We start from the raw sequence: 27,464 nt of genomic DNA, 5'->3' as shown, positions 1-27,464 counted from the left end.
TTATTTAGCATGTGTGTCCCTAAACTTGTGAAAAGAATTTCTCTCAGGTTTTAACAAAATAATATAGCATTTTGGAGCAAAGATGCAAAGAAGTACCCCTGCACTGGAGGCCAAGATACAGAACACCTCCACTGCCACCATAGCCTTGCCCTTGGTGCTATGGTAGACAGGAAGGAAGGTGATCCAGACACTACAGAAAACCAGCATGCTAAATGTTAGGAACTTGGCTTCATTAAATGTGTCAGGCAAATTCCTGGCAAAGAAAGCTACAGTGAAACTTGCTAGAGCAATAGAACCCAAGTATCCCAGGACAGAGTAAAAGGCCATAACTGAACCTTTGTTGCAAATAATCAAAATATGGCCATGTTCAACGTGCCCATCAGTATCAACAAATGGTGGAGAAGTACCCACCCAGATTCCACAGAGGATCAGTTGAATCATGGTGCATGTGGGAATGATCAAATTAGATGCCCCTGATATTAGCAGCCACCTCATCATTTTACCTGGAACAGTGACCTTGAAGGCAAGTACTACTGTAATTGTCTTGGTCAAGACAGTAGAGACAGCAACAGTAAACACAACTGCAAATATGGTCTGCTGCATGATGCATGTGGCTCTATGTGGTTCTCCAATGAAGAGCAAGGAACAGAGACAACAACAGATGAGTGACAGCAGCAGGCAGTAGCTGAGAGCTCTGTTATTGGCCTTGACAATAGGAGTGTTTTGGTTCCTCAAAAAGACACCAAATATAGCAGCTGCAAAAGCAGAAAAGCACAGAGCCAAACAGGCCAGAGCCATCCCTATGGGATCTTCATAAGACAGAAATGTCACAATTTTTGAAAGGCAGTGAGTTCCTTCTGTATTGGCATATTGATCATCTGGACACTTCAAGCAATAATCCATGTCTGTTTAAGGAAAAATATATCAACATGTTTAATATTTATCTATTATTCAAGTATATATCTATGCATCAGACATTTAAAATGTTTTATCAATGCATTAAAATGCATTAGGCAAGTGACCTTTCCTGTTGTCACAGGTGATATTTCAGTGTAGTAACTTATGAGAACTAATCTTGAATTTCAATTTCTATGAACCCCATGTGTGACTAAACAAACATAATTATTTACAATTTTTACATATTCAAGACATTCAGTGAGCTGAAATAAAACTGTAGGCTGTATGAAAATATATATTGGTTGTCACAAGAAAATACTTTGGAGTGCATAATTCATAGAATCATTTATTTATTATTCACAGTTCTATAGCCTGCTCAGTTCACTAACTCAATATTATTGCCTGGCTATCAGCCATATGATAAGACTCAAACACCCATGCCCTGATGTGGCTCCTTAGACATACACACTCTATTCAATCCATCTCTAGATTTAAATTTTCTTTTTTTATTCTTTTTTTTTTTTTTTTTTTTTGGTTTTTCAAGACAGGGTTTCTCTGTGTAGCTTTGCGCCTTTTCCTGGAACTCACTCGGTAGTCCAGGCTGTCCTCGAACTCACAGAGATCTGCCTGGCTCTGCCTCCCAAGTGCTGGGATTAAAGACATGCACCACCACCACCTGGCTAAATTTTCTTTTAATAGAGCCAAGGAAAGCAGGGGATTTATGAACCAATTATGTCCGAAGACTACACATTAAAAAATGTGACCCTATTTTTGTGTTTCAATATATGAATTTTTGCAGAGGGCTGTGGGAGTATACAGCAGGTGACAACTAGTGTTTGACAAGGCAACCAAGTAGACAGATAACTCCCAGATGGGGAGCCCCACCTGGAAAAGCCATGGGGTTACTGGCTGTCAAAACTGGTTGTTCTCTGTCTGTAACTTTCTCATGTGCCACCATTATACCTCCCTGAAAGAACAGCTGTTCTTTATTATTATTATTTATTAAAAAATCACAAGCAAGGTAACTCTGCATCTCTCAAGGACATATATGTGACTTTAGTACTGGGCAAGGTAAAGATGATCCTCCATGTGCATTTTTGTTATTGTCACCATAATATAGGCAGGTTTCTTTCAATCTCATTGTCTCAACTAATTAGACTGACAAGTGAAGACATTTCTAGTGTTGTGTCTTTCCATCCAGGAAAGCACATTCATTTTCAGTCATTTCCAACTTCTCCCAATTTCCTCTAGGGCCTTATCTAAACTGACAGGCAGAATTTATTTTAAATCAAGTTTTTAGTGATATTACAATTATTCAGAGTTTTAAAATGCTATATTTTCAAACTTTTCCTTATACTCATGAAAAAGTAAGCATAACAACATGTTTCTTTGTAGAATTTCCTGGTACAATCAGCACTATGACAATAAATGATACTCTCAATTTGTATTTGATTTTCCTGCCATAGTTTCATCCAAGAATTTAATATCGTTTCTGCATACAATATGCCATTAAAATATTTTATTTATTTGCATTATTCACTGTGATCTTTAACCACAAATGTTGGAATTTCAGTACAAATTTCTTCATCTGCAATCCACACCCTTATCAAATTTCCAATTTTCCAATGTTCAAACCATTATTCCCCAGTTTCACACTGATCTGAGGATGAAATAAATCTATGTTTGTATTTTTCTATATTTCATTACTCCAATGGAAGGTATTTCCATTCATTAGTTGCTTGGTACATTAAAATTAACTTTACTTTCACAGATTCCATTGGAATTATATCCTAATGAATATATTACCACATATTCAATCCAAATGGTCCATGTATATACTAATTTCCCAACATTATAATGAAAGCATTAATTCATATTTCTATATGTGGATTTCCAAATTCCACAGTGAATCAAAATACAATTGAAAATACATCCTACTGAGTGACAACATCATATTCCATAGCTCACATTACAAAACACATATTTCTCAAAAAGAATGAAGCATCCCTGAGTATCTACACCTTGTCACAGAGGTCATTACTCCAAAATCAAAGGCATTCATTCTCATGTCTTGAGAAAGACAAAAAATAGATGCAATGTATTCCCAAATCCTGAATTCTGAGCTGAGGATAAATGCTATAGTTTAATATTCTAAAACAGTGTGCAGAATAAACTATTAGGTGCAATGATTCCACATGTAGTCAAAACTACAAGTTGAGAAACAGATATATGTGTGTGCGTGTATGTGTGTGTTATTACAAGAAGCAGAGTTATTGGTTTTTTTTTAGTTTAAAGATAATATTAAACATTTTATTTCCAATAAAGACTTCTCTGTGAATTATACAATAATGGGAGAAATTAATTAATCCAGTGAAGCTTTTAGTAAAATGTGTACTTATCTGTCATGTTGGAAATTTCATTCTCTGGACAGGGGGTACAGTCAAAGCAACAGACAGCCTGTCCATCTTGAAGGGATTTTCTAAATCCTGGACTGCAAGGTGTACTGCATATTGAAGGTGGAGTCTATGAAACACCACACATGAATTACCAATTTAGTTATTGGGCAAAAGATACAGGGACTTAGAACATAATGATATTGTAAAAACTCCTTTTACAAACACAGATTAAATTGTAATGCATCATTTAATTGTAGGTTGAGATATTTATTCTGAAGTTTTTGATTTGTATGTTATAAAGTATCCATTTTATATATGCATGTACATGCACATGTACAAGCATATTTGTCTATAAAACTCTTAGAAAGATAGCAAATCATGAAAGGAAATTTTGGTTCATGAATAAATGGCTAAACATTAATGCATATCCCCTCAAGAAAAACAAGACCATCAAAAGATTAAGTTTCTTCTGTTACATGTGGAGTATTAAATTTAAGTCTAACATACCTGTCTAATATCTGTAGCCCACTCTATCATTTCATTAGACATAAGCAATTGTTGTGGATGTTGCAAGTATTGGGAAAACTTGCCTATTTTCACCTTAAGTCCAAAACTTTGTAGAAAATTTCCAGTGTAGAAAATGTCATACTCTGTATCCAGGTTGGCTTTCTGATTCATGTTCACTAAGTCTCCAGCAGGATTTACAAATTGGATGTTCTTCAGGAAAGGGACAACCTAAAACACATTTATAATTTTAGTTTGAATTATGCCTATACATCAGGACAGAAAATATGAAATGTAGATTTCCTCTGATTTTCAATTGTATACTTAACTTAATAAAAGGAGATAAAAATTCATGTAGAAGTAAAATACCATTATTAAGATTTATACATATCAGTTTTTAACTAACATTAATGCTCAAAAAAAACACGCAATTAATGATATGCTCCACTTCTTCCTCCTATCAGTATTATCTTATAGCAGCTAAACTTGATGTCCCAGGTCAGGGGAAGAAAGACTTAATTTCATTTGGGAACTATTTTTACACTGATAACCAACAGTTGCACCACTTAAATTACCAGGCATTTTCTTGGTTCTATTTAAATAATGTTTAGACAAATACACAAATAATATAATGCATGAAAATAAATTATTTAAAAAAAAAGATTTCCTTTGCCAGGCAGTGGTGGCACATACCTTTAATCCCAGTACTCATGAGGCAGAGGCAGACAGATCTCTGTGAGTTCAAGGCCAGCATTATCTGCAGAACAAGTTCCAGGACAGGCTCAAAAACTACACAAAGAAACCCTGTCTCAAAAAACCAAGACAAAAAAAAATTCCCAAGAAAGCCCAAAGTGTTTTTTCCCAGCTATTAAATACATGATATTTCTATATGGTAGTCATAGTCTGGACAATATTATTGGCTTCAACTGTCAAATGCTGCATTTATCAGGATTTCTATTTTTTGTGAAGAGACACTATGACCAAGGCAACTCTTTTAAAGAAAAACATTTAATTGGGCCTAGCTTACAGTTCAGAAGTTTAGTCTATTATCATCATGGCAGATAGCATGCAGGCAAGCATGGTGCTGGAAAAGGAGCTGAGAGTTCTACCTCTTGATCTACAGGTAACAGGAGGTGAAATGAGTGCCACATTGTGCATAGTTTGAACATAGAACTCAAAGCCCATCCCCACCATTATCCACTTCCTCTAACAAGACCAGAACTACTCCAACAAAGCCACACCTCCTAATAGTGTTAGTCTCCATGGGGGCCATTTTCTTTCAATCCATGGTACTGACTTCTTTGCCAGTGTTGGCTGGATCACAATTTATACCACTAATGTGCTTTGCTTTAAAGGCCATGAGAGACTAGAAAAATCAATCAGTTTGGGAGAAATGTTCTTAGATACATGGTTTTAGAACCAATTGTTGATTTTAAGAAGTTCATTTCAAAGACTTCATTGAACATTGTATTATTCAAGTTGTTTCTATTTTTTAATACTGAACATCATTAATATATGCTGCTTAATTCTTTCTTGAGTATTCATGAACAATTTCCTTATCTGTATCAGATGTTTATCACGGATACATTGTTATCTATGGCCATAGTGTCTTTTGGGTATCTATTTAAATAAAGACACATTACCTGCAAGGAGTCAAATTCCAGTCCCTTCCCAGTATTCTTTGACCATGTATCTACTTGCTGCAAAAGTAACTCATGGAGTGAATGGGCCACAGCATACACAGCATTGTATAGATTGTAACTTGTGTCACTCATGGACATTTCAAACTGGTACTGGGATAACCACTCTGGTAGCATTTTTTCTGAACAATTTTTCAGTTTCTTACAATTCGATGATGACAAAGAACAATTAAAATATAGCCACCACAATTTAGCAAGAGAAACAGTATTACTGTAGTTTGAAGGGTTCACTGTCTGAATAAATTTTTTAAAGCCAGCTATCTCAGAATAATGATGTGAAAAGCTGAGAGTCCCATGTAAGGAGTTGAAGAGCAATTTTCCATTACTTGTAATCATATCCCATTGTGAGGTAGTGACCCAGATTCTCTGAATGTTTACAGACTGCCATAGTCTTAAGTTCACTTGCAGATGAGAGTCTTTGTCTCCATATATGACAACAACTTTTGCTGTAGACATCATGATCTGATTATAATACACATAAATATTTTTAAAGAATAATTTTATGTCATATGTTATAATAGTTACAAATGCTAAACAGATGCCACTTCTTTGCATTTCTTCTCTCAATTCAGAGGCAAATTGAAGTCCTAGGTCATCATCTGAAATGATCAGTCCCACCCACTGCCAGCTGAAATAGATCACCAAAGATACCATGGCAACAGCCACAGATGTATCCTTGATACCCATCTGGTACAGAAAAGGAAAGTGTTCATGGTTACTCAGAAGAGGATGAAATGGCCCATAGTAGAGCTGTAAGACATTAAAAAAATTTAAAAAATCCTTTAAGAAGATCAAGTACACAAATATGAGTATATGTTTCACAAAAATATGGCCTTATTGGAAAATTGTTATTCATCATATTAAATATTCATTAAAATCCAATTTTTATTATTTTTCTTAATAAGAAGAGTTACACTTATTCTTCCAGCAAAATACTTTATGCTACGGATGTCTCTCTGTTCTATTTTCCATAAGATTCTCTCATGTAGTCTTTAGAAGATTTGAGCACTTACACTTGGAACTTTATAGGCAAGAATAGACATAAATTCATTTTCTACCTTTCAATCTACCAAGGAACTAAGAAAACTAGAATGAAAATAGACAGTGTTTTATGAAATCTAAATCAGCCCACCTCACCTCTGGAATTCTGGAAATGTACAGGATTGGTCCAAGCATGGCAGATGGCAACCACATTGGTCCTGTAAGTATCACTAAGTATTTCCTCTGGTTTCTACAGTGGTAGTTAGGAAAATAATCACCCCTTTTTGAGGATAAACTGATTTTACCTCGATCAGACAAAAGTTTACATTCAACTTTAACTAGTAGGGAAATATTGGGCAAAACATGAGGGTTTCCATTGATTTCTTCAATGGCAAAATAAAGAGATAAAATCATGTGGATGTTCTTAGTTGTCAACCTGAAACAACAGATCACAGTGATTGATAGAGGTTATGTTCTAATGTGATAATCTAGAATCACTCTCAATATAAATTATATACTGAATCCTTAGTGGTTTTCTTTGTTCTTTAATTTTTTTGAAACATTTTGCTATAGTTACCAAGTTCTGTTATTATGGTCTAGGAGAAAGTGAGTATTTTTTTAAATTGCTTTGGAATGATCTTTCTCAAATGGCATTTTACCATCTGGAATTTTCCTATAGTTTTCTTTGTTGTCTCTGAACATGATGAGTAGCTTATGGAATATAAAGAAGTTTCTGTCTAACCCAAAATCTTCTCTTGCCACTATCCTGGAATTTTTGTACATAACACATGTGGAAAATGAAGGAGTTTCACCGTCTACTGTATTTGTGGTGCTTTTTTCAGCAGAAACAGAACTGTCTAAAGCCATGAAATTGTGATGAGCATTAGAAATGGGAAGTCAAATATATTTTTGTCCACAGCTCATATGACACCTATGGATTCATAAAAAAGTGGTTTTTGATCTTATTTTCAAACAACTAATTTAGTTTTTATCGTCTGTTATAGCCTAAATAAGAACCCTTACATGTCTGGTACCAAATAGAAAGCTCTATTTTCCCATGATTTGTATTTTTCTGTGTTGTCTTGCAGGTTTCTGTTGGTTTATTCAACTATGAAAAACTTCACTGTGAAAACCCTCTCTATATATAGATAGTAGAGAAAAAACAGATCTTGGATTTATAATAATAGAATAAAAACATTAAAAATGATAAACTTTAACAACTGATAAATGCTAAAAGTGAGTCTCTTTTCTTTAAGTTTTTAAGTTTTTTTTTCCTCATTAGAAAACCACACTCCAGTGGAAGGCACCATATCCAAGAGAATCATAGTAGTACAAACTGGACATGGTAGCCTTAAACAAATGTGGAATACACCTTTAATCTTAGCACTCTGACAGAAAAAGACAGTTCTTTTTGAGTTCAAGGCCCACGTGGTCTATTGGTGACAAGGATACACAGTTGGGTGGGTAGGGAAGGGTGGATGACATGGGACAGTTGTGAAAGAGGCATGAATGTAATCTGATTACATTATATTAAAGTCTGAAGCAATGGAAAAGACTCTTAAAATAGTACAAGCTAGTGTTCATATGTGATAAAATGAGTGGGTCACTAATGCAGTGCTCATGGGATATCCATTAGGAAAATATTCTGAATGATTCTTTGCATATTACTCAATAGTAAAAATTTAACTATCATACAATGGAGTTTTAACACTCTCCAGTACAATACCTGAGGTAACAAAGACAACATACACACACTTATTAGATTTAGTTATGCTGTGCTTTATACATTGGTTAGGAATTGCAGTCAGGTTGTGTTACTTGCCAAATGATGAATGACAGAAGCAAATATGATATACACAGAAGATCATTTGTCCCCCATTACAGAATACTGAAGTCCTGTCATCTATAAGACAATCTGTAGGCTATTGGTTAGAATAGATGCATCAACCAGGCACAAAAGCACAGGTGTCATGATTTCTAACATGTAGAAGAATAAAGTAGCTGATGAGAAATCAGTAGGCTTTAATCTGATTTGAAGTGTGGATCAAAAAATGTAAAAATTTAGAGCCTCAGATTATTAAATTGTAATCTTAGTACTCATTTACAGAAGGCTGAAGTAGAATTTTTTCCAAGACACAAAAGTAATTGGGCTATTTTTGGTAGGGAGACTTTTAATGACTGTTTCTATTTCCCTGGGAATTACATGTCTATTTAAGTTGTTTATCTGATCTTGATTTAACTTTGGTAACTGGCATCTATTGAGAAAATTATCCATTTCTTTTAAATCTTCCAATTTTATAGAGTACAGGTTTTTGAAGTATGACCTAATGACTCCTTGGTTTTACTGGGAGTCTGTTGTTATGTTCCCAGTTTTATTCCTGATTTTGAATGTTCTCCATCTCTGCTTTTATGTAGTTTGGATAAGAGATTGCCTATCTAAGTGATTTTCTCAAAGAACAAACTCTGTTTCATTGATTCATTTCATTGTTCTTTGTTTCTATTTGATTGCTTTTAGCCCTTAGTTTGATTATTTCCTGCCTTCTACTCCTCTTGGATGTGTTTGCTTCTTTTTGTTCTAGAGCATTCAAGTGTGCTGTTAAGTTGCTAGCATGGTATAGTCCAAAATTCTTTATGGAGACTCTTAGTGCTATGATCTTTCCTCTAAGCAACTCATTCACTGTGTCCCAAAAGACTGACTATGTTGTACATTCATTTTCATTGAATCCTAGAAAGTATTTAATTTCTTTCTGTCTTTATTCATTGACCCAGTGGTAATCCTGTAGGGATTTTTTTCAATTCCCATAGATTTCTAGGCTTTCTGTTGTTTCTGTTGTTGAAGTCCAGCCCTATTATATAGTAGTATGATAGGATGCAGAAGGTTATTTCTATTTTCCTATATCTGTTGAGACTTCTTTTGTGACTAGTATATGATCAATTTTGGAGAAAGATATGTGAGATGCTGAGAAGAAATAATATTACTTGGTGTTTGATGAAAATGTTCTCTAGATATCTGTTAAGTCCATTTCAATTGTAAAATTTATTTTCTCTAGTGTTTCTCTCTTTGGTTTTTTGTCTGAGTGACCTGTCCATTAGTGAGAGTGGGATATTGAAGTCTCCCATTAATAATGTGTGAGGGTCAATTCACTTCATGGTTTAAGCTTTAGTAATGTTTCTTTTCCTGATAGAAGGCTAATATCCAATCTAAATAAAGAACTCAAGAAACTAGACATCAACAAACCAAACAATCCAATTAAAATATGAGATATAAACATAAACAGAGAACTCATTAGAGGAATATGAAATGACTTAAAAACATAGAAATGTTCAACATTCTTAGCCATTAGGGAAATACAAACTAAAACTACCTCGAGATTCCATCTTACACTTATCAGAATGGCTAAGATCAACAACACAGATGATAGCTCATTTAGCCTCTTGGTGGTGGAACACACCTTAAATCCATGCAATCTGACAGAAACAGACAATTCTTTGTGAGTTCAAGGCCCACCTGGTCTGCAGAGTAAGTTCAAGGACAGCCACAGCTACACAGAGAGACCATCTCAAAAAACAAACAAAATAAAATAGAGGAAACATAGTAAACAAGGAACAAAGCAAAACAAATGACAGTTCATGTTAGACAGGATGAGGAGCATTGTTGGTGGTAGTGCAAAATCATACAGCCACTATGGAAATCAATCTGGTGGTTCTTCAGAAATTTGGGAATCATTTTAACTCAAGATCCAGCAATACCACTCTTGGGCACATATCTAAAGTACACACCATCCTACTACAAGGACTTCCTCAACTTAGGTTCATAGTGGCTTTATTTAAAATAGCCAGAAACTGGAAACAACCTAGATGTCCCACAACTGAAGAACAGATAAAATATGGTATATTTTCACAATGGAGTATCTTAACTAGGCTTTCTATTGCTGTGAAGAGACACCATGACTATGGAAAGTACCATAAATGAAAATATTTAATTGATGTGGCAACCTCCAGTTTCAGAGGTTTAGTCCATTTTCATCATGGTCAGGAACATGGTGGCATGAAGGCAGAGATGGTGCTGGCTACATCTTGATCAGAAAGCAGCAGGAAGTGGACTGAGATACTGGGAGCCCCCATATGAAACCCCAAAACCTACTCCTGCAGGGATATACTTTCTCCAACGAGGACATACCTGTTGCAACAAAGCCACACCACCTTATTTTGCCACTGCCTATGCTCTTATGGGGGCCAATTACATTCAAACTACCACATTCTACTTCCTGCCCCCCACAAGAATTTAACAATATCAAAATGCATTTAGTCTTCAAAAGTCCCTATAGTCCTCTCAACAATGTTTAAATTCCAAAGTCTTTTCTGACATTTATGCACTCTCTTAACTCTAATACCCTATAAAATCAACTTTTCTCTTAGTGTTTCTATTGCTATGAAGAGACACCATGACCATGGCAACCCTTCTAAGGAAAAGTATTTAATTGAAGTGACTCACTTTCAGTTCAGAGGTTCAATCCATTATCATCATGGTGGGGCATGGTGGCATGCAGGCATACAAGGTGCTGGAAAAGTAGCAGAGAGTCCTACATCTTGTAGGTAACAAGAAATGGTTTGAGACATTTGGGAGTATCTTGTCTATATATGGAACTTTGAAGCACACCTCCACAGTGACACATTTTCTTTTTATTGGACACCTCATACAGCCTTGATGCAGAGGGAAGGGCTTGGACCTCCCTCTACTAAATGTACTTCCTTGTAAGAAGGAATTGGGGGGATGGGTTGGGAGGGGGAGGCTGGAGGAAAGGGAGGAGAGAAGAGGGAGATCTTTGATAGGTATGTAAAATGAATAAAAGTTTTCTTAATAAAAATAAGTGGGACACTTTCTTTAAGAAGTCTAGATCTACTCCAACAAAGCAACATCTCCTAATGGTGACACTCTCTTTGGGAGCCATTTTCTTTCAAAACTACCACAATCCATTCCCTAGTCCCCAAAGTCTTGTAGACATATCATAATGCAAAATTTCATTCAGTCCAACTTCAAAAGTTCCCATAGTCTATATCAATCCCAAACTTATTTCCACTTCTAAAGTTCAAAGTCTCTTCTGAGATTCATGTAATTTTTTAACTATAATCACTTGTAAAATTAAAATCAAAATCAGATCACATTCTTCTAATATATAATGGCATAGGATATACATTGCCATTCCAAAATGCAGAGAAGGGAGCATAGTAAGGAAATACAGGAACAAACCAAGATGAAAACCAATTGGGCAAACTCCAAACTATGCATCATCATGTCTGATCATCAAAATGCTCTTTAGACCTCCAACTCCCTTTGGCTTTGTTTAGTGCAATATTCTTCTTTCTCTTGGTCTGGTTCTACTCCTTCTTAACAACTTCCCTCTGCAGTTATCCCATGACTCTTACATCTATAACATCCTGGGGTCTTCAAGACAATTCAGGCTTCAAAATCACAGCTTTATGCAATGTTTATGCAATGGTCCTTCTAGGCCTCCATTCAGAGACACCCTTGACACATGCCTAACTTAGCAGCCTTCCTTAGTGCCGGTGCAAATTTCATAGCCTCTTTGTTCTATAGTTAACTCCAGAACCACATAACCATGGTCTGCTGCTTTCTGTGGCTGGATCATGGCCCTGTCATTCAATTCTATCTTCACCAGCTTTTTGTCTTTTACTGTCTAAGCTTTGCTGTCCTGAAACTTGATCTGTAGACCAGGCTGGCCTCAAACTCAGAGATCTGACAGCCTGTGCTTTCCAAGAGCTGGAACTAAATGTGTGCACCACCACACCCTGCTCTAAGCTTTTCTTTAAATCCTTTTCATAAGTTGGAAACTTACCTGGTGGTCTCTTGCCATGAGGTTATCACTCCCATTATTTAATTTCTTCATCCTTTAATCTCCTTGAACACATAAATTAGCTCTATTCCACTTCCTGGTTCCCCTTTCTCCATCTGCACATTTTATATTTTTGTTTGCTCTTCTTGCTCTTTTTGTTATTAAACTTCATCAGAGTTAAAACTAATACCAACATGACAGAGTCTATATTAGGCAGTCATATAATTTCCTCCCAAAGAAATTAATCTGAAACTCTTCACTTTAGCCTTATTCTGACTCAGACAAGGGCAAAAAGAAGCTACATTCATCACCAAAATACCACAAGAATAATCTTTAGGCCACATATTAATATTCTTTTCCTTTTTAACCACTTGACCTAGCACCCCACAGTTCAAATAACTTTTTGTGCCACTCTCTTCCATTCTACTACTAGTATGGCCCATTAAGCAGCACTTAAAGCATTCCACTGCTTTTCTAATCAAAACTCCCAAAGGTCATATTACTCCAAACAAAAACATGGTCTAGTCTATCACAGCAATACCCCAGTCCCTGGTACCAACTTCTGTCTAAGGATTTCTATTGCTTTGAAGAGACACTATAACCACTGCAATTCATTTAAAGAAAAACATTTAATTTAAATTGCAGTTTATAGCTCATAGGTTTAGTCCATTATCATCATGGTGGGGAGCAGGACATCACGCAAGCAGACATGGTGCTGGCTACATCTTGATCGGAGTGAAACAGCAAGTGGGCTGAGACACTGAGTGTTAACTTGAGCATAGAATACCTCAAATCTGTCCTCAAAGAGACACACTTCCTCGAAAATGCTATACCTACTCCACTGAAACCACACCTCCTTTATAGTGCTGCTCCCTATGAGCTTATGGGCCCCAATTATATTCAAACTACCACAATTGCTTTTTACCCAGCTGGTAGAAAAATGACATCATGAAATTTGCAGGCAAATGTTTGGAACTAGAAAAAATCATCTGGAGTAAGGCAACTTAGACCCAGAGAGACAAAATTGATATGTACTGTGATATGCACTTATATGTATTATTATAAGGGAATATTGGTTGTTATGCAAAAGATTATGATGCTGAAAACCACAGACAAAGCTAAGTAACAAGGAGGGTTCTTAGAATCCCTTGGGAAGGGGAAAATAATATATTTTGTGTGTGAATTGGGAAGGGGTTTGGATGGGAAGAGGTGGGGTCAATTGGGGGAGAGAGGGATGGAGGAAGACAGTACAAAGAGAGACTGCTGAAATAGGTGGGTATTTAAGGGACAATATGGAAATGTATTTCAGTGGAAACTTCCAGGAACTTATGAGGTTGACCCTGACAAGGAATCCAACCAATGGAGAAGATGAAGCCTGAAACAGCCATCTTCTGTAACCAGGCTAGGACCCCCATCCACAAAATCCATGATCTGCAACCTGGCCTATTGCAAGATGTGATGGGACAATAGTGGCTCAGAGCTTGTGTGAGTGGCCAACCAATGACTGATCTAACCTATTACCAATATCATGAGAGGAAGAACATGCCTGATACTGCCTGGATGGCCAGGATCTGGAAGTTGGATGCCTCAGAGACCTAGAGTAGAACAAAACATTACTGACAAAAAAAAATCATGAAATCATCCCTAATGGTATTCTGCTATACTCATATGATTTGGTACCTATCTCATCAGTCAATTAAGAGAAGGTTCCTCCAGCACCTGATGGATGCAGGTACAGAGACTATAGCTAAACATTAGACAGAGCTAAGGGGACTTGGTAGAAGAGGGGTAGAAATGATTGTAGTAGGGGTCAAGGATACCAAAAGAACACAACCCACAGAATCAGCTGAGCAGGGCTCATAAGGGTTCCAAGAGATTGAAGCAACAACCACAGAACCTGCACAGGTCTGCATCAGACTTTCTTCATACATGCTGTGGTTCTTTAGCTTGTGGGTGTTTTTTTTTTGCTCCTAACAATGGAAGAGGAGGTGTTGTCTCTGACTCTTTTGCCTGCTCATGGACTGTTTCCTCCTAGTGGGTTGCTTTGTCCAGCTTTAATATGGGGGTGTATGTCTAGTTTTATTACGTCATGTTATATCAAGTTCAACTCGTGTCACTGAGATGCCTTCTCTTTTCTGAAGTGAAAGAGGGGAGCAGTGGATCTGGAGAACAGGGGAGGTGGGGGTATTAGGGTGAGGAGAGGTAGTAGAGACATCATTTAGGTTGTATTGTATGAGGGAAGAATAAAATTTAAAAAATATTTCAGAGAAAAATTAACTGAAAATTTCAATTGTATTTTGTGTTATAAAGATTTCAGGAATGAGAAACATACACACAGAGAACTGTAATATAGTAATCATAATCTTCCTTTGAGTATTTGACCACATTTAATATAGTAATAATTTATATTTATATATAAATTTATTATATTGTTGTAAATAAAAACAGAATGCATGTACTCTAAATAATTAATTTTAGTATTAACCTTATGTTTGTCATTTTACTGGGATGCAACAAAATCTCTAAGGTATGTATTGCATCACCTCCATTTAATAAAACACTAGAAACTGCTCCCTCATATAGAACCACCCAGGCATGAATTTTGTTCTGGTTTATAGTACCAGGTGTGAATTTCCTATTGTGGAACTGGCCTTAAATCCATTCAAAGGCTGTCAGCGTTAGTCAAGATAGTTGATTCAAAATCACACAAAGAAGCACATCCTACCTGGGATGACAGTATTTAAGCATGCAAGGGCCATAGCCAAAAAGAATATTGGTGCAATTCTCCACCAGCACCTTCATTCTTCCATCTTGCACTGTGAAGGCCATGCAGCAGGACAGGTTTTCCCAGTTCAATCCCAATTCTGTAGTAAAAATGTATGGTGTCTTCAACAGCAGGGTCTCACCTTCTAGTTGTGGCATAATCAACAGCAATGGCAGTAGCCTTAATGGGTTGTGAGATGCTAGGGGGCTGACTCCCTGGCAAAAAACTTATAGGGATAGAGCCCACCTCTGGCATGTTGGTTTACATTCAATAAATTTATGACTTCTAGGAGTGTCCATTTCTACCAATGTAGGTCATATATTTTGATTTTAACTTTTTAGGTGTTGTTTGAACAACATATTCCCCCTTTTAACTGACCCAGTCCCAATGAAGTTATATGGTAAGTGGAAGTACCATTATACCTGGTTGTCTTTAGACCAATTATGCACGTCAATGTTAGTGAAATGGTTACCTCCTTCACTACCAATTCTTCATGGACACTCAAGCATGACTCTTTATTAGGTGAGATATTTAATGGTGGCTTCACCTGTGGACCACCTTGAGGGGATTGCTTATAAGAGACTTGTGGCAGTGACTTCATGGATAAAGGAATAATTTCATCCCTCACTGAGAGGCATATGTCTTATGAAATTTACCTTCCAATCCCATGCAAGGCAGGTTGATTTATTTGTATGTTCCATTCAGGCATCCATTTTTTAAGGCTGCAATCAGGAATGGGCTCTACATGTTTGGATTGCATGTAAAATACCAGAATATTTCACATAAACGCCAGTAACTTTAACTATTTTCAAATCTATATTAGCTCCCCCTCTGACCAGACTTTACATGGACTTAGTAGCAGCATCCAAGAGGACCAAATGGTCCATAATTTGTTAATATCTGCTTTTTGATTTCCAGGAGCTTTAATTGGCTGTGGAATGTCACATAGAAAACTACCATGGGTTCTGATTTCTGTTGATGTTTATTATGTTTTTCTTTCCACATTTGTCCCCACAGTGTTAGACTCAGCAACTGTCAGTACTACTTTTGCTATATAGACATCCTTTATGATGCCTCTGACTATAGCCCAGGTGTCAGTACAGATAGCCATAGGCCAACTATCATGAGTTACCACTATCAATACTGCTTTTAACTCTGTTAATTGGTTACTTTTTCCTTTTCGAGCCACATGATATCTGTGTTCATTTGTATTGATATAGCAACTCATTCTTTTTAGGTGTGTGTATAAACACCTTCTGTGTACCAGGCATCAAATGGGATGGGGCTTATCACTTAAAGTACTTTATTTAGTTTAGCTGTTGTTTCATTTACTGGGGACTTTTCAATGGCTTTAAAGACACTGGTTCTAGGAAAGCCTCCATGAGATTGGTGATATGGCTTGCAAACACGAAGCATTGTTTCTGTAAGTATAAATGCCACATCTGCAAAGATTAATTTTATGTCCCACCAAAAAGAGATTTAACCAGAAAGGCTTAAGTTTAGCCTTTTGTTTGTTATACTGTTTTTCAGGTCACTGAAGTAAGACCAGTTATAAATTTGATCTTCTGTGATGCTTTATGTAATGGCAACGGTTGCTGTTCTAGTACTGTGTACCGGGCTTCTACTTCTTTCCAGAATAGAGACCATTTGCTAAAGTTGTATTTTCTTCAGCTATATCCATCTGAAATTCTGATGAATTATAGCAGGAAGGAACACTAGGGTAGTGTGGAACACAGGTGTTGATCTTGCTCTACAATGACATTATTCTGCCCAAAAGCATCTTGAGCCTTTTTGTCCCAATTAAATATAGCATTATTCTTTATTAAGTTACACAGAGTACAGGATTCTTGGGAATGATGGGATATGAAAATCTGCCAATATCACAAAATTCATCAAAATTTGTATAGATCCTTTATATTTACAGGCACAGACTATTGTGATATTTTGTGAAAAACATTGTCAGGTATCACATACATATTTACCAGGCCATGATGGCTCCCAAAATTTTCCAGCCGTTCTTGGCCCTTGAATATTTTGCAGATTAATCTTCCATTCCCATTATTTTAGATTTACCTGTATGTCCTTCAGAAGCTTTTCTAAATATTTAAAACACTCAAGAATAGATAATGTAATGAACTCTTTCTAGATGATGGGCAGGAGAAAGAGACATTCAGATCCATCATTCCATAACAAATAGTGGGGATACAAAGATACCTTCATGAAGCACTCTGAAGTCCATTGTCATCTGATCTTATCAAGTTTCAGGTTACCTCAGTTGTTCACAACTAAGAAGATACTAAAGTAAAAAATAATTGAGGTCTAATATAGCTTGGAAATGTTCCATCCATGTATACCAATTAATTTTTTTTCAGACCAAGTTTGGGTGAAAAAAAAACATGAATGGAAGGGATTTACTTAGTTTTCTATAACCCTCAATGCTTCTCTCTGAGCAATTACAATTCCATATCCTAGAGATTTCCATGGAGCTTTCTGATATTTATCCACCTTTTGTAAACTCTTATTTGTTGCTGATGTTTTCCTATGTCCCACCCGATCTGCAACCTCTCAGACCCAAGTAAACACACAGAGGCTTATATTAATTATAAGTGCATGGCCACAGCTCAAGCTTTTTGCTAGGTAGCTCTTACATCTTAAATTATCCCATAACTCTTAATCTATGTATTGCCACATGTTCTGTGGCTTTACCTGCGTCCTAGTACATGTTGCTCCTTGGGCAGCTCACTGGCGTCTTTTCTCCCCTTCTTCCTGTCTCTCTCTTTGAATTTCGTGCCTGTCTCTAAACTGCCTTGCCATAGGCCAAACATCTTTACTTATCAACCAATCAGAGCAACACATATTCACAGCGTACAGAAAGACATTCCTCCATCACTTATTGGTTTTGATTTAAATTGCTCACCCCTACTTACAAACAATAGAGAACATAACCCCATTGCAATTGTTAGCACCCTGGTTTCAAGATGTTCTGGGTAGCAGTAGTTATTGACTCTTGAATTACTGTACCTGGCTCTCAGGGGAGTTAATAACTAGTCAAACTATCTCGACCTCTTGTATACCACTTTGCTGGACACAAATATATACTTGTCTTAGTTTCTTTTTTATTTATGTAGAGAGACAACATGACCAAGGCAACTTACAAAATAAAGCATTTAATTGAGATGTTGCTTACATATTCAGTGTTAGTTCATGAACATCGTGGCAGAGAGCATTGCTACAGGCAAATGAGAATGACCTTCAAGCCATAACTAAGTGTTTATACCTTATCTGAAAATTGCAGGCAGGAAGGGAGACTAGGTATGACTTATGCTTTGAGCCTTGAGTTTTCTGCCTTCAGAGCAATCAGACTGATCCTGTCTACTCCCCTACCCCTCAGACTTACTAACCACTCTGTAATAAGCTGTGTAACTGTTGTTTTAAAAGGCTTCTCTAGTTCAAGCAGTATAAACTCTGGGTATTTCCCATTTCTCTCATTTTCTTTAATGGACCATGCTTCAAGCTCTCTCATGAATATTGGATTTTCCACTTGTTATTTTTGTTTGGTTGGTTCTGTTTTTAGGTTTTTTTTTATACACTAATGATTAGACATAAGTGATATCTTTTATGACATTTACCACTGCTCTCTCATTTAACTAATTTGTTTGCCAGATGAGAAGAAACCTTGAGGATGCTAGCCACATCTCTATCTTCATGTAATTCTGCCTTTACATAAACAATTTTCTGTTTCACTGCTATCTCAGCCTCACATGCTTTTGTAACTACACACAATAAGGACCAGTGAACTGTAACTACACACAATAAGGACCAGTGAACTGTAGGCCAGTTTCTGCTGGCCTACATTCTTGACCCTTGTGTACTAATTGTAAAGATTGTAGTACTTCCTCTAAACATTGAACTGTTTACAGGACATCTCTGTATTATAGAGTGGACCCAATTCATTACCCAGGCATGCCATCTCAAACCACATAGAAGACTGTCATCCTGGGATTTACCCCAAAGACACTACTAATTCTGATGGCTAAGCCTTAGTTGCCTGTCTCACTACCATAGAAAGAACTATATAATGGCTACCATACTGAAAGGGCATATTAGTACACCCTATACAGACAAGGACATCATTATCAGAATTTCTGTTGTTAATGCTCCTCTATGAGGCTGCTGAGACTAAGTTGCATGTATTGCTGCCATGGAAAGGAACATGGACTCTCTCTCACTCTCTTTTTTTAATGGGATCCCTGTCCTCATGCCAATTATGTAAGGTGATGGACTTTTCCTGGGAAGAAACAGATGTACCCATTCACCCCAGACAAGAAATCCACAAAAAAAGATTGAAGTATGGATATCACCAAGGTCTAACTTGCGAACAACTGATTTTTATTCGTGTTATTTGTAGGAATATGGGTGAGGAGTTAGTGACAGGTTAAAAAATGACTGGGATTCAGTTGTAACACCTAAGCCCACCACTGTATGTGTCATCACTCACCAGCATTATAAACCTGGAGCACACTGAACTATCTTCAGGCAGTTAAATAGATTAGAAAGTCACCTTTCCAGCTGGATCAATTGCTCTGAACCTCTTGTTGGGATCTAGAGTAGATTATGCAACTTTCTGCGCTGCTTGGCTGATATGTGCTACTGTCACACAACTGTGCTTTTCTCAGGAGAGAGAAATCCTGTAAGTTTTGTGGACTTCTTGAATATATTTTGAGTTGTTTACTTTTTTGCTTAAGGAGCTTCCCTAGGAAATGGAATGTTTCTATCAAGTAGGAATCTGATGCTCAATGCATTAAACTAATTCCTAATAACTTATTATAATACCTATCAATCAATGCATCTTCTCTCTCTCATCTTGAAACTTTGCAATAGATTTTGTTTAAAACAGAGGATGACAACTAGCTTAGGTTTAGATAATAGGAGACTATAGAATGCTTAGTACCTAAGTTATATATATAATTACAATACCACCCTTCCATGATCAAGGATCACTGGGAAAGAGAATGCAGAAATTTTGTCAGCATCAGGCGAGATAGATAACAACAAGAAAACATTATCTTCTGGCTATAGCAGGGCAGCTGCACAAAGAAAATTACAATAGTTTTGACAGTTTCCATAAAATATTTGAAAGTATAAGTCAAACCATATGCCAGCATAAAGAGGGAAGTTGGGCACAAAGTTACATTCATTAAAGCAATATTTAGGTGTTGTGAGGAGACACTGTTTTCTTCAATGTAATCTGACCATTTGCTATTGGAAGATGACACATCCAAGAATATCTGGGAAGCAGAAATTGTTCTTGAAAGACTTTTTGAAAAAGATATGTAATTATTTAGTTAGGGATGAAGAAATACATTTAGGAAGAGTTGGTAGAGGGAGTTAATATGTACAAAATCTGTTGTGGGAACCTCTTAAAGGACTAACAAAAAAGATCGCCCTAGGCAATCAGCTTCAGTAGAGAATAGGTATAGCTAGTGTCAAAAATTTTGAAACTTTATTGAATGTAAATGAGTTTTATTTATTCCTTTCATCCATTTGTTTTCATTATGCATCCACATGGAAGAGAGGAATTGCCAAAAACATTTACATCATGGCTATGATAATCAGGAGAAAATGTATAGTGAAAGTTAGGATTAGACATTTCCAGTGGAGGGTACACACTGACAATAATTGAAATCTCCTGCTAAATGTACCACACACATACTGTGGCAACTTGAATTTCAGTCATCAAGTATGTGATCATTTGAGCAGATCTCACATCCAAACTATAACAATAATGGGAATACAGACAAATAAAATATACATAAGTGACAGAGGCCATGGGAATATACAGCAGATGACAATTAATGATTCAGGTGTTGACCTACCAAACGAATAATTCTCTGATGAAGGAATCTTATCAGTAAGGATTAAAGGAACACAGACTCTGAAAACTTGTTTCTTCTGTATGTAATTTCTCTCATGTGCCACTACATTTCTTTCATAAAAACAGCTATGGGTATTTTTCCACTGCTTGTATGTTTATCTCATGAATATATTTCATCTACTCTGTGTGTACACATATAGCTGTAGATAGTCAGGAAGATGATTTCTGCTTAGGCTGTATAATTTTGATGAATAGAAATAATACTAGGATATTTTTCATTACTCAGACTGATATGGGAAAATGACAATATTCAGTTTTTTCAATTCCAAAATAGACTAGTTGCTCCTGGTGACAAATTACACAGGAGCAAGTTCCCAGGTATCTGTTTGTTGAACCAAAGTCAGGTTGATAACATTAAGACATAAACTCCCTGGGCAATTGGCTTTCTGCATGTACTCCTAACTCCAAGGTTCAGCTAAGTAGCTGTTTATTAAGTCCTGAATTTCAATATCACTCTCCATCTGGGAACCCTGACCACTCAGAGCTATGTGCCTGCTTCACTTTGCATGCCCAGTCAGTGTGATGTCCCAAGCCTGAGAGACACTGTATGATTCCTTATGCGTATCAGAATGGCTCTGTCTCTTATTGTTTACTCAAGAAATGCTTTGTGACAATGATAATATAATTCACATTTATCCAGAGATTTTGCATTGGAGACAGACATGTGTATGTACGACAGAGAAGTGTATATAAGACAGAAATATGTGTGTAGAGGAGAGTGCGAATGAAAGAGTAAGTGAATGAAGAGTGAATAAGTGATATAGTAGTGTATAAATGAATGTAGCAGAATAGAGAAAAGAATTGTGTATAGAAGGGAGATATGAATATAGAGAGATATGGAGCTATATAGAAAAGAGATTTAACTGTGTGTTAGAGATATGTGGCTGCAGAGGAGAAATGGGTGTATGTAAAGAGTGATATGTAGCTGTGTGTACAGAATATAACTGTGTACAACAGAGATATTTTTCAGAGAGAGATTTTTTAGGAGGAAGTAAAAGAGAAACTTACTATCAGAAAGTGTGTGTTTCCTTATTTACTCCTCAGAGAGAAAAGTCTAAATCTCAGTTTATTAGTGGATTTTTTTGCATCCCCTGGAGGCATCTTGGAGCAGGCTCTCCCAAAGCCAACAGTACATAAGAGTCCTATTCTTTCTTCCACCAAACTAAAGTCATAAAGATTCTTTTGCTCAGCTACAGAAATTATGATTAGCTGGTGTATAAGGCTTAAAGACAAAATGATGGCATTTTTGTCACAGTCCACTGACAGGTGCTTATAAGATGAGAAGGAGATGAGTTTCAATTCTTCTAATGGACAGCACCACAAAGTAGACGAAAACTGTATTCTACATTTGCGTGTTTTTACAGGTTTCATCGCATAGCATGTTCAAATTAGAAATATCCTATCTGCAATGACTCAGAACCTTAAAAGCTAACCTCGAGTTTTTGCTATTATTCTACCAATAATACAGCACACTTCTGTAGTTTTCCTTGAGTTGTAATACTTCTATCCTTTCTGTAGCTTATAGGGTTTAATAAAAGCCTGTTCAGCACTGGTTATTTTCTTCCACTGCAATTTATTTTAAAAAAGGGCTTTAAAAGAGTTGGTATGTGTGAAATCTAGTTTCTTAAACTACACACCAAGAAAATATGCCTAAGTTCAGAAGTGTAATTATATGATGAGGTATTGGTAAACACTTAATATTGTGGACAGACTGCATCTGATGATATCTTGCAGATATTGGTCCAGTATATTTACTGTATTATACAATTAAAAATAAAAGCAAATGCATATAAAACAAGTTTACATTAAATACTGTAATTTCTCACTAAATATATCCCAGAGATCAAACATAACTTACAGCAAATCAAGGGGTAAAACTGGGTTATGTCTATTTTTCTATGTTCACTACCATGACATAGTATGTCTGACAGTTGAATATTATGAAGTATTATGACATTTTATTCTTTTCTAAAATTCATCACCTTCTTGCCTTAAACATTCTTGACTCAACATTATTTGTGTTAAACAAGAATCACAGGAATACTTTTTCACTGATAGAGAACAACATAATCCTAAACCAATTTGTAAATATTGTGTAACACTGAAAAATATTGCAAAAAATGGATGGTCCCTTAAAGAGCAATTAATGTATAGTTTTGTTATAAAATAAGGTAGATAATGACTATTATTCTAAATATGATATAGTAAATTATAAATACTGAAAGTTATGCATTGCTTTGTTACAACAAATGGTGATAATTTTAAATTAATTTTATAGGAGCAGGGTTTTCATGCCACAGCTCTAACACATCATTAAATATATCACTAGTAACTCATGAGGAAGAATGTCTATTCATAATATGATATATTCCACAAAAATATCTATTTGCTATGATTAGTATGTTTTTATTTGATTGAATTATAGCCATCATCTAGAAGGTCAAATTTTTCTCCCTTTAATATATAATTCTATTAGAAGAAATACCATATAGGCTGATTTACATCCTAAGATTTTACTCACAAACTAATTTTCCTTATCAAGCATGCTATCATGTTCCTAATCATGACAGAAAAATGTGACTGATATAATAACCTTAAACTGAGAAACATTAAAGTCTTCTGTGTAGCCATTATATATAATCAGAAACATATAGTTATTTTGGAGATACAGTTTATAATATTTAACAATGAAATAAATATGCAACCTATATTTAATAAATGTACATATATATTAAAGACAAAATGAAGAAATGGTCAGAACTGTATCACATTTTCTGCACACTTGAGATATTTATGGTAACATTAATACTTTCTCTCATAACTAGTATTGACCTTATGTGTAATGTATTTGTATAAAGGCAAAGACAAGAATCTAGATGGAGAATAGTTACCGTGTTATGCAATATTGAGCTCTCTTTAGTTAGTAGAAATGAAAATGTTTCTTTGGACCTGTTTTATTTTGTGCCTCATAATTTTGTAAGCCTGAATAGACAGAGTAACTCTGATTTCAACTTTGTGTTTTTCAGAAAAAAAAATTCAGTGCTCTTATCAAAGAGAGTTTATGTCACTGAAGCACATTGGTCCATCAGTTGAGAACTCAGTGTTCATGAAAGTAGGGATTGCATATTTCATCAGTTTGACTCCCTAGATGATATTTTTTTCCTCTAATGTCCAGGGAGTTACATACACTTTAGTAACATGACACATTTAAACCTCATCTGTAATGAAGTGTTTTTGTTTTTGTTTTTCAAGACAGGGTTTCTCTGTTCAGCTTTGGCACCTTTCCTGGACCTCACTCTGTAGCCTAGGCTGGCCTTGAATTCACAGAGATCTGCCTGCCTCTGCCTCCCGAGTGCTGTGATTAAAGGCATGCACCACCACTTCCTGGCCATAATGAAGATTTTTATGTCAAACTCTGCTGCACAACCCCTTATATCATTCTTATCTATATATGATCTTGGATATATGAATCATCTATTAATTATTCTATTTCACTCTATGTATTGCTTTTTGAATTTAACCAATATGATGATATGATCCTTTTCTCTCTAATTCTTCACTAAGGATATTTTTAACAAATATCCCAGCAATCAAGAAATTTTATGAATTTTCCCATTGTTTTCTTAAGAATATTCTCACATTTATTCTACAGTTTACATCATTCTGCTCTACTTTGAATTTCATTCATTGCTATACTATTACAAATCAAATACAGCCATGTCTCAAACTATCAGGTCCACTGCTCTTTGTCACACATATAACAGTAACCTATATTCAAGAGTCATCCAAAGAAAATTTCTTCAGCATAATTTTATTACAATTTCCTTCCCAATCGCAAATGTCAAATACTATAGAACAGTCATTAATCAAAAAATTATCAAACACGATAATCAGAGTGTGATGTGTGCATATAAACATAATGCATACTTCAGTATATTTGAAGTAGTTTTTAAAAAAGAGCTAAATGTGGAATAGCTATTACAGATGAAAATTAGACAGGGAAAATAATATAAGAAAATTTAAAATAAGTAAATGTGCCTTAATAGTGAGAAATGGCCAAATTTGTAACTTTTTTTTATCTCTCTCTGACTTGTGAGCCATTATCACGGTAAACACCATTCATTATGGCATGTGAAAGGGGAATTAGGAGATCACTGTTTGCAGTGGCCTCCCATCTCCTAGCAGGCAAACAAATGTTCTAATGGAATACCCTAAATGGATGGATGATCCATGAACTTACAACTTAAGACTCCAACTCTTATCATTGTTAACACAAGAAAAGTGTGGCTGTGCATATGAAACAGAATGGAGAGGAAAGCACAAAGTTCTCATAATGAGAAGGTACTTTATTCCCACCCTCAACTTCATCTGCAAATAGTCACACAACACAGAAGTGATGAATGTATGACAGATAGATTATTTGCACAAAACCCAAGGTATCTTCTAAAGATAGGTACCCATAAGTCATACTGGATTTACTCAATGTACTAAACTTGGGAACTGGGTATTCTGTGTTAATAGATGAAACATCATCAGACCTCCTAAACAATATTTTACAGCAGCCTTCAAATGCTGTGTTTGAGGCTTTTTTTCCCAGGAGAACCATAACATAGCTAGAAGTAGCAAATGTCACTACAATGTATATCACTCTAGGATAATGGAAAGCTGTTCATCTATTTCAATTTCTGTTCTGGAAAATGTGATGCTAGAAAGATGGACACCAAATACCCTTTACCAGTAAAAACAGTGAAATTATTACCAGTAAGACTTTGCTTAAGTTCTATGTAGTGAGGGAGTACAAAACAGACAGAAGACAGAGAGAATTATGGTCTAAGTAGCAGTAGATATTGTACTCATTATTTATCATGACATTTAATGAAAAATAAATTAAGTACGTACTGCTTGTCTAGATTTCCACTGAAGTGATCATTCTTCACGTGTCCACTCTTAGTATAAATGGAAAAGAAACAATCAAGTTCCTTATCTCCATCCTGGTTTTCCTTGTCTTTTATTCTCAAAAAGCACTTGGGATCAGTCAAGCTGCAGAAAAGGGAGGAAAGCATTAGGACCAAGAAGACAAAAGTCAAAGAGAAAATATTCATCATGTCACAAAAGCTGTGAGCCTGAGCAAAAGTGTAGAGTGAAACATCAGGTGGAATCCCATGTATCAGTTTTGCATGTGTGGTCCTACTTGTCTCTCTTTTTATTACTCTAGCATCTTCTAAGGAGTGTATTTATGACTGTCAACACTTTTCTTCTCAGCCTGTTGTTCTCCTCTGGAGGATTGTTAAACAATTTCTGGCCTGGAGCTCTGCATCTGAGTTCCTATGTTTAGGTGAAATAAGGAGAAGTTCCATCTATGGTAATTCTTCTCTTCAGTATCCCTCATGACTCCATCTATGTCAGTGGACATGAGGGACCCAGACATGTTGCCTTTCAGCCAAATTTGCTAAAGTGCCCAGTTCACCAAACCTTTTCTCTAATCCCCATTTGATATAGTTTAATAACCTTACTTCAGACACTCAAAAGCAAGTTTGAGGTGGAAGTGAGGAACAGCCCATACATGGCAAAGCTTATTAAACTCTTAGAGATATTTCCATGTGTGTCCATGATAGGGAGTCATATCCTCACGTATTTGATGTCCAAAGACAAAAAGAACATACACTATGAGCCTCCCACACATCTGAGTACCTGCCAATTGAACAAAATTCCCTGGAATTGAATGTGTTTCATAAAGAACCAATAATCATTCTAAATCACAAAAGCCCTTAAAGATCTCAGAATCAACACAGTAACTCAAGTTCTATTTAATGTTTACAAACACAGCCAGGAGTTAGTCCACACTGTCTTTTGATCAGCTATTTCATCATCTCCAACAGTGTTTTTTTACCTATTTTTAATACTTGCATCTGAATTGTGTGCTAGCTGTGTGTTGCCTTTACAATTAAATAATGTGTTCTGCTTTCCTGCTTTTTCACTGAGAAACTGTAATTGTTGCGTTGTAGAATATAAACTGCCAAGGGGAGAGTGTACACATGGGTCTTGGATGAGGATGCTCCTTACACCAATATAAGATGGATGAGATTCTTCAGTAAGGCAAAGTAGTTAATTTTGTTGAGGGCTAATATGCATGAGGATTCAAAATGTTGTAAAGAAATCATGGCTAATCCTCTGATTGGGAATATCATTTTAAAGTCAATGCTAAAATTTTTAATTTTTCTCTTCTGTGATAATTTCATGTGGAAAGTATTATGATACTTATACATAGATATTAGGTAGGAGAATTAGTCATTTACAGGAAGAAATATGCTTTCTCTCTTTCTCAAGACAAAATAGAAAAATCTAGTGCAAGTGCATATTTATGTAACTAATTGTTATGCCAATTATTAGTACTATTCAGAAAGCAGTTTCATTAAGTTTTACTCTCATGCT

The 27,464-nt window shown here is 35.9% G+C and overlaps 1 protein-coding gene across 1 annotated transcript; it reads right to left on the bottom strand.

Annotated features, from left to right (window-relative positions):
- LOC114686440 (vomeronasal type-2 receptor 116-like) lies at positions 1–26,137 on the bottom strand. The gene is made up of 6 exons (XM_028861117.1): positions 25,932–26,137; positions 6,635–6,914; positions 5,441–6,247; positions 3,801–4,028; positions 3,301–3,420; positions 1–909 (listed from the first exon to the last, which is right to left on the bottom strand). Exons 1-6 carry the CDS (start codon positions 26,135–26,137, stop codon positions 1–3), a joined length of 2,550 nt encoding a protein of 849 aa, XP_028716950.1.
- Positions 26,138–27,464: the final 1,327 nt, after the last annotated feature.

This window comes from Peromyscus leucopus, chromosome 1 (assembly GCF_004664715.2).
Source record: "Peromyscus leucopus breed LL Stock chromosome 1, UCI_PerLeu_2.1, whole genome shotgun sequence".
Taxonomy (NCBI): domain Eukaryota; kingdom Metazoa; phylum Chordata; class Mammalia; order Rodentia; family Cricetidae; genus Peromyscus; species Peromyscus leucopus.
This window is presented reverse-complemented; position numbering and strand designations above follow the sequence as displayed.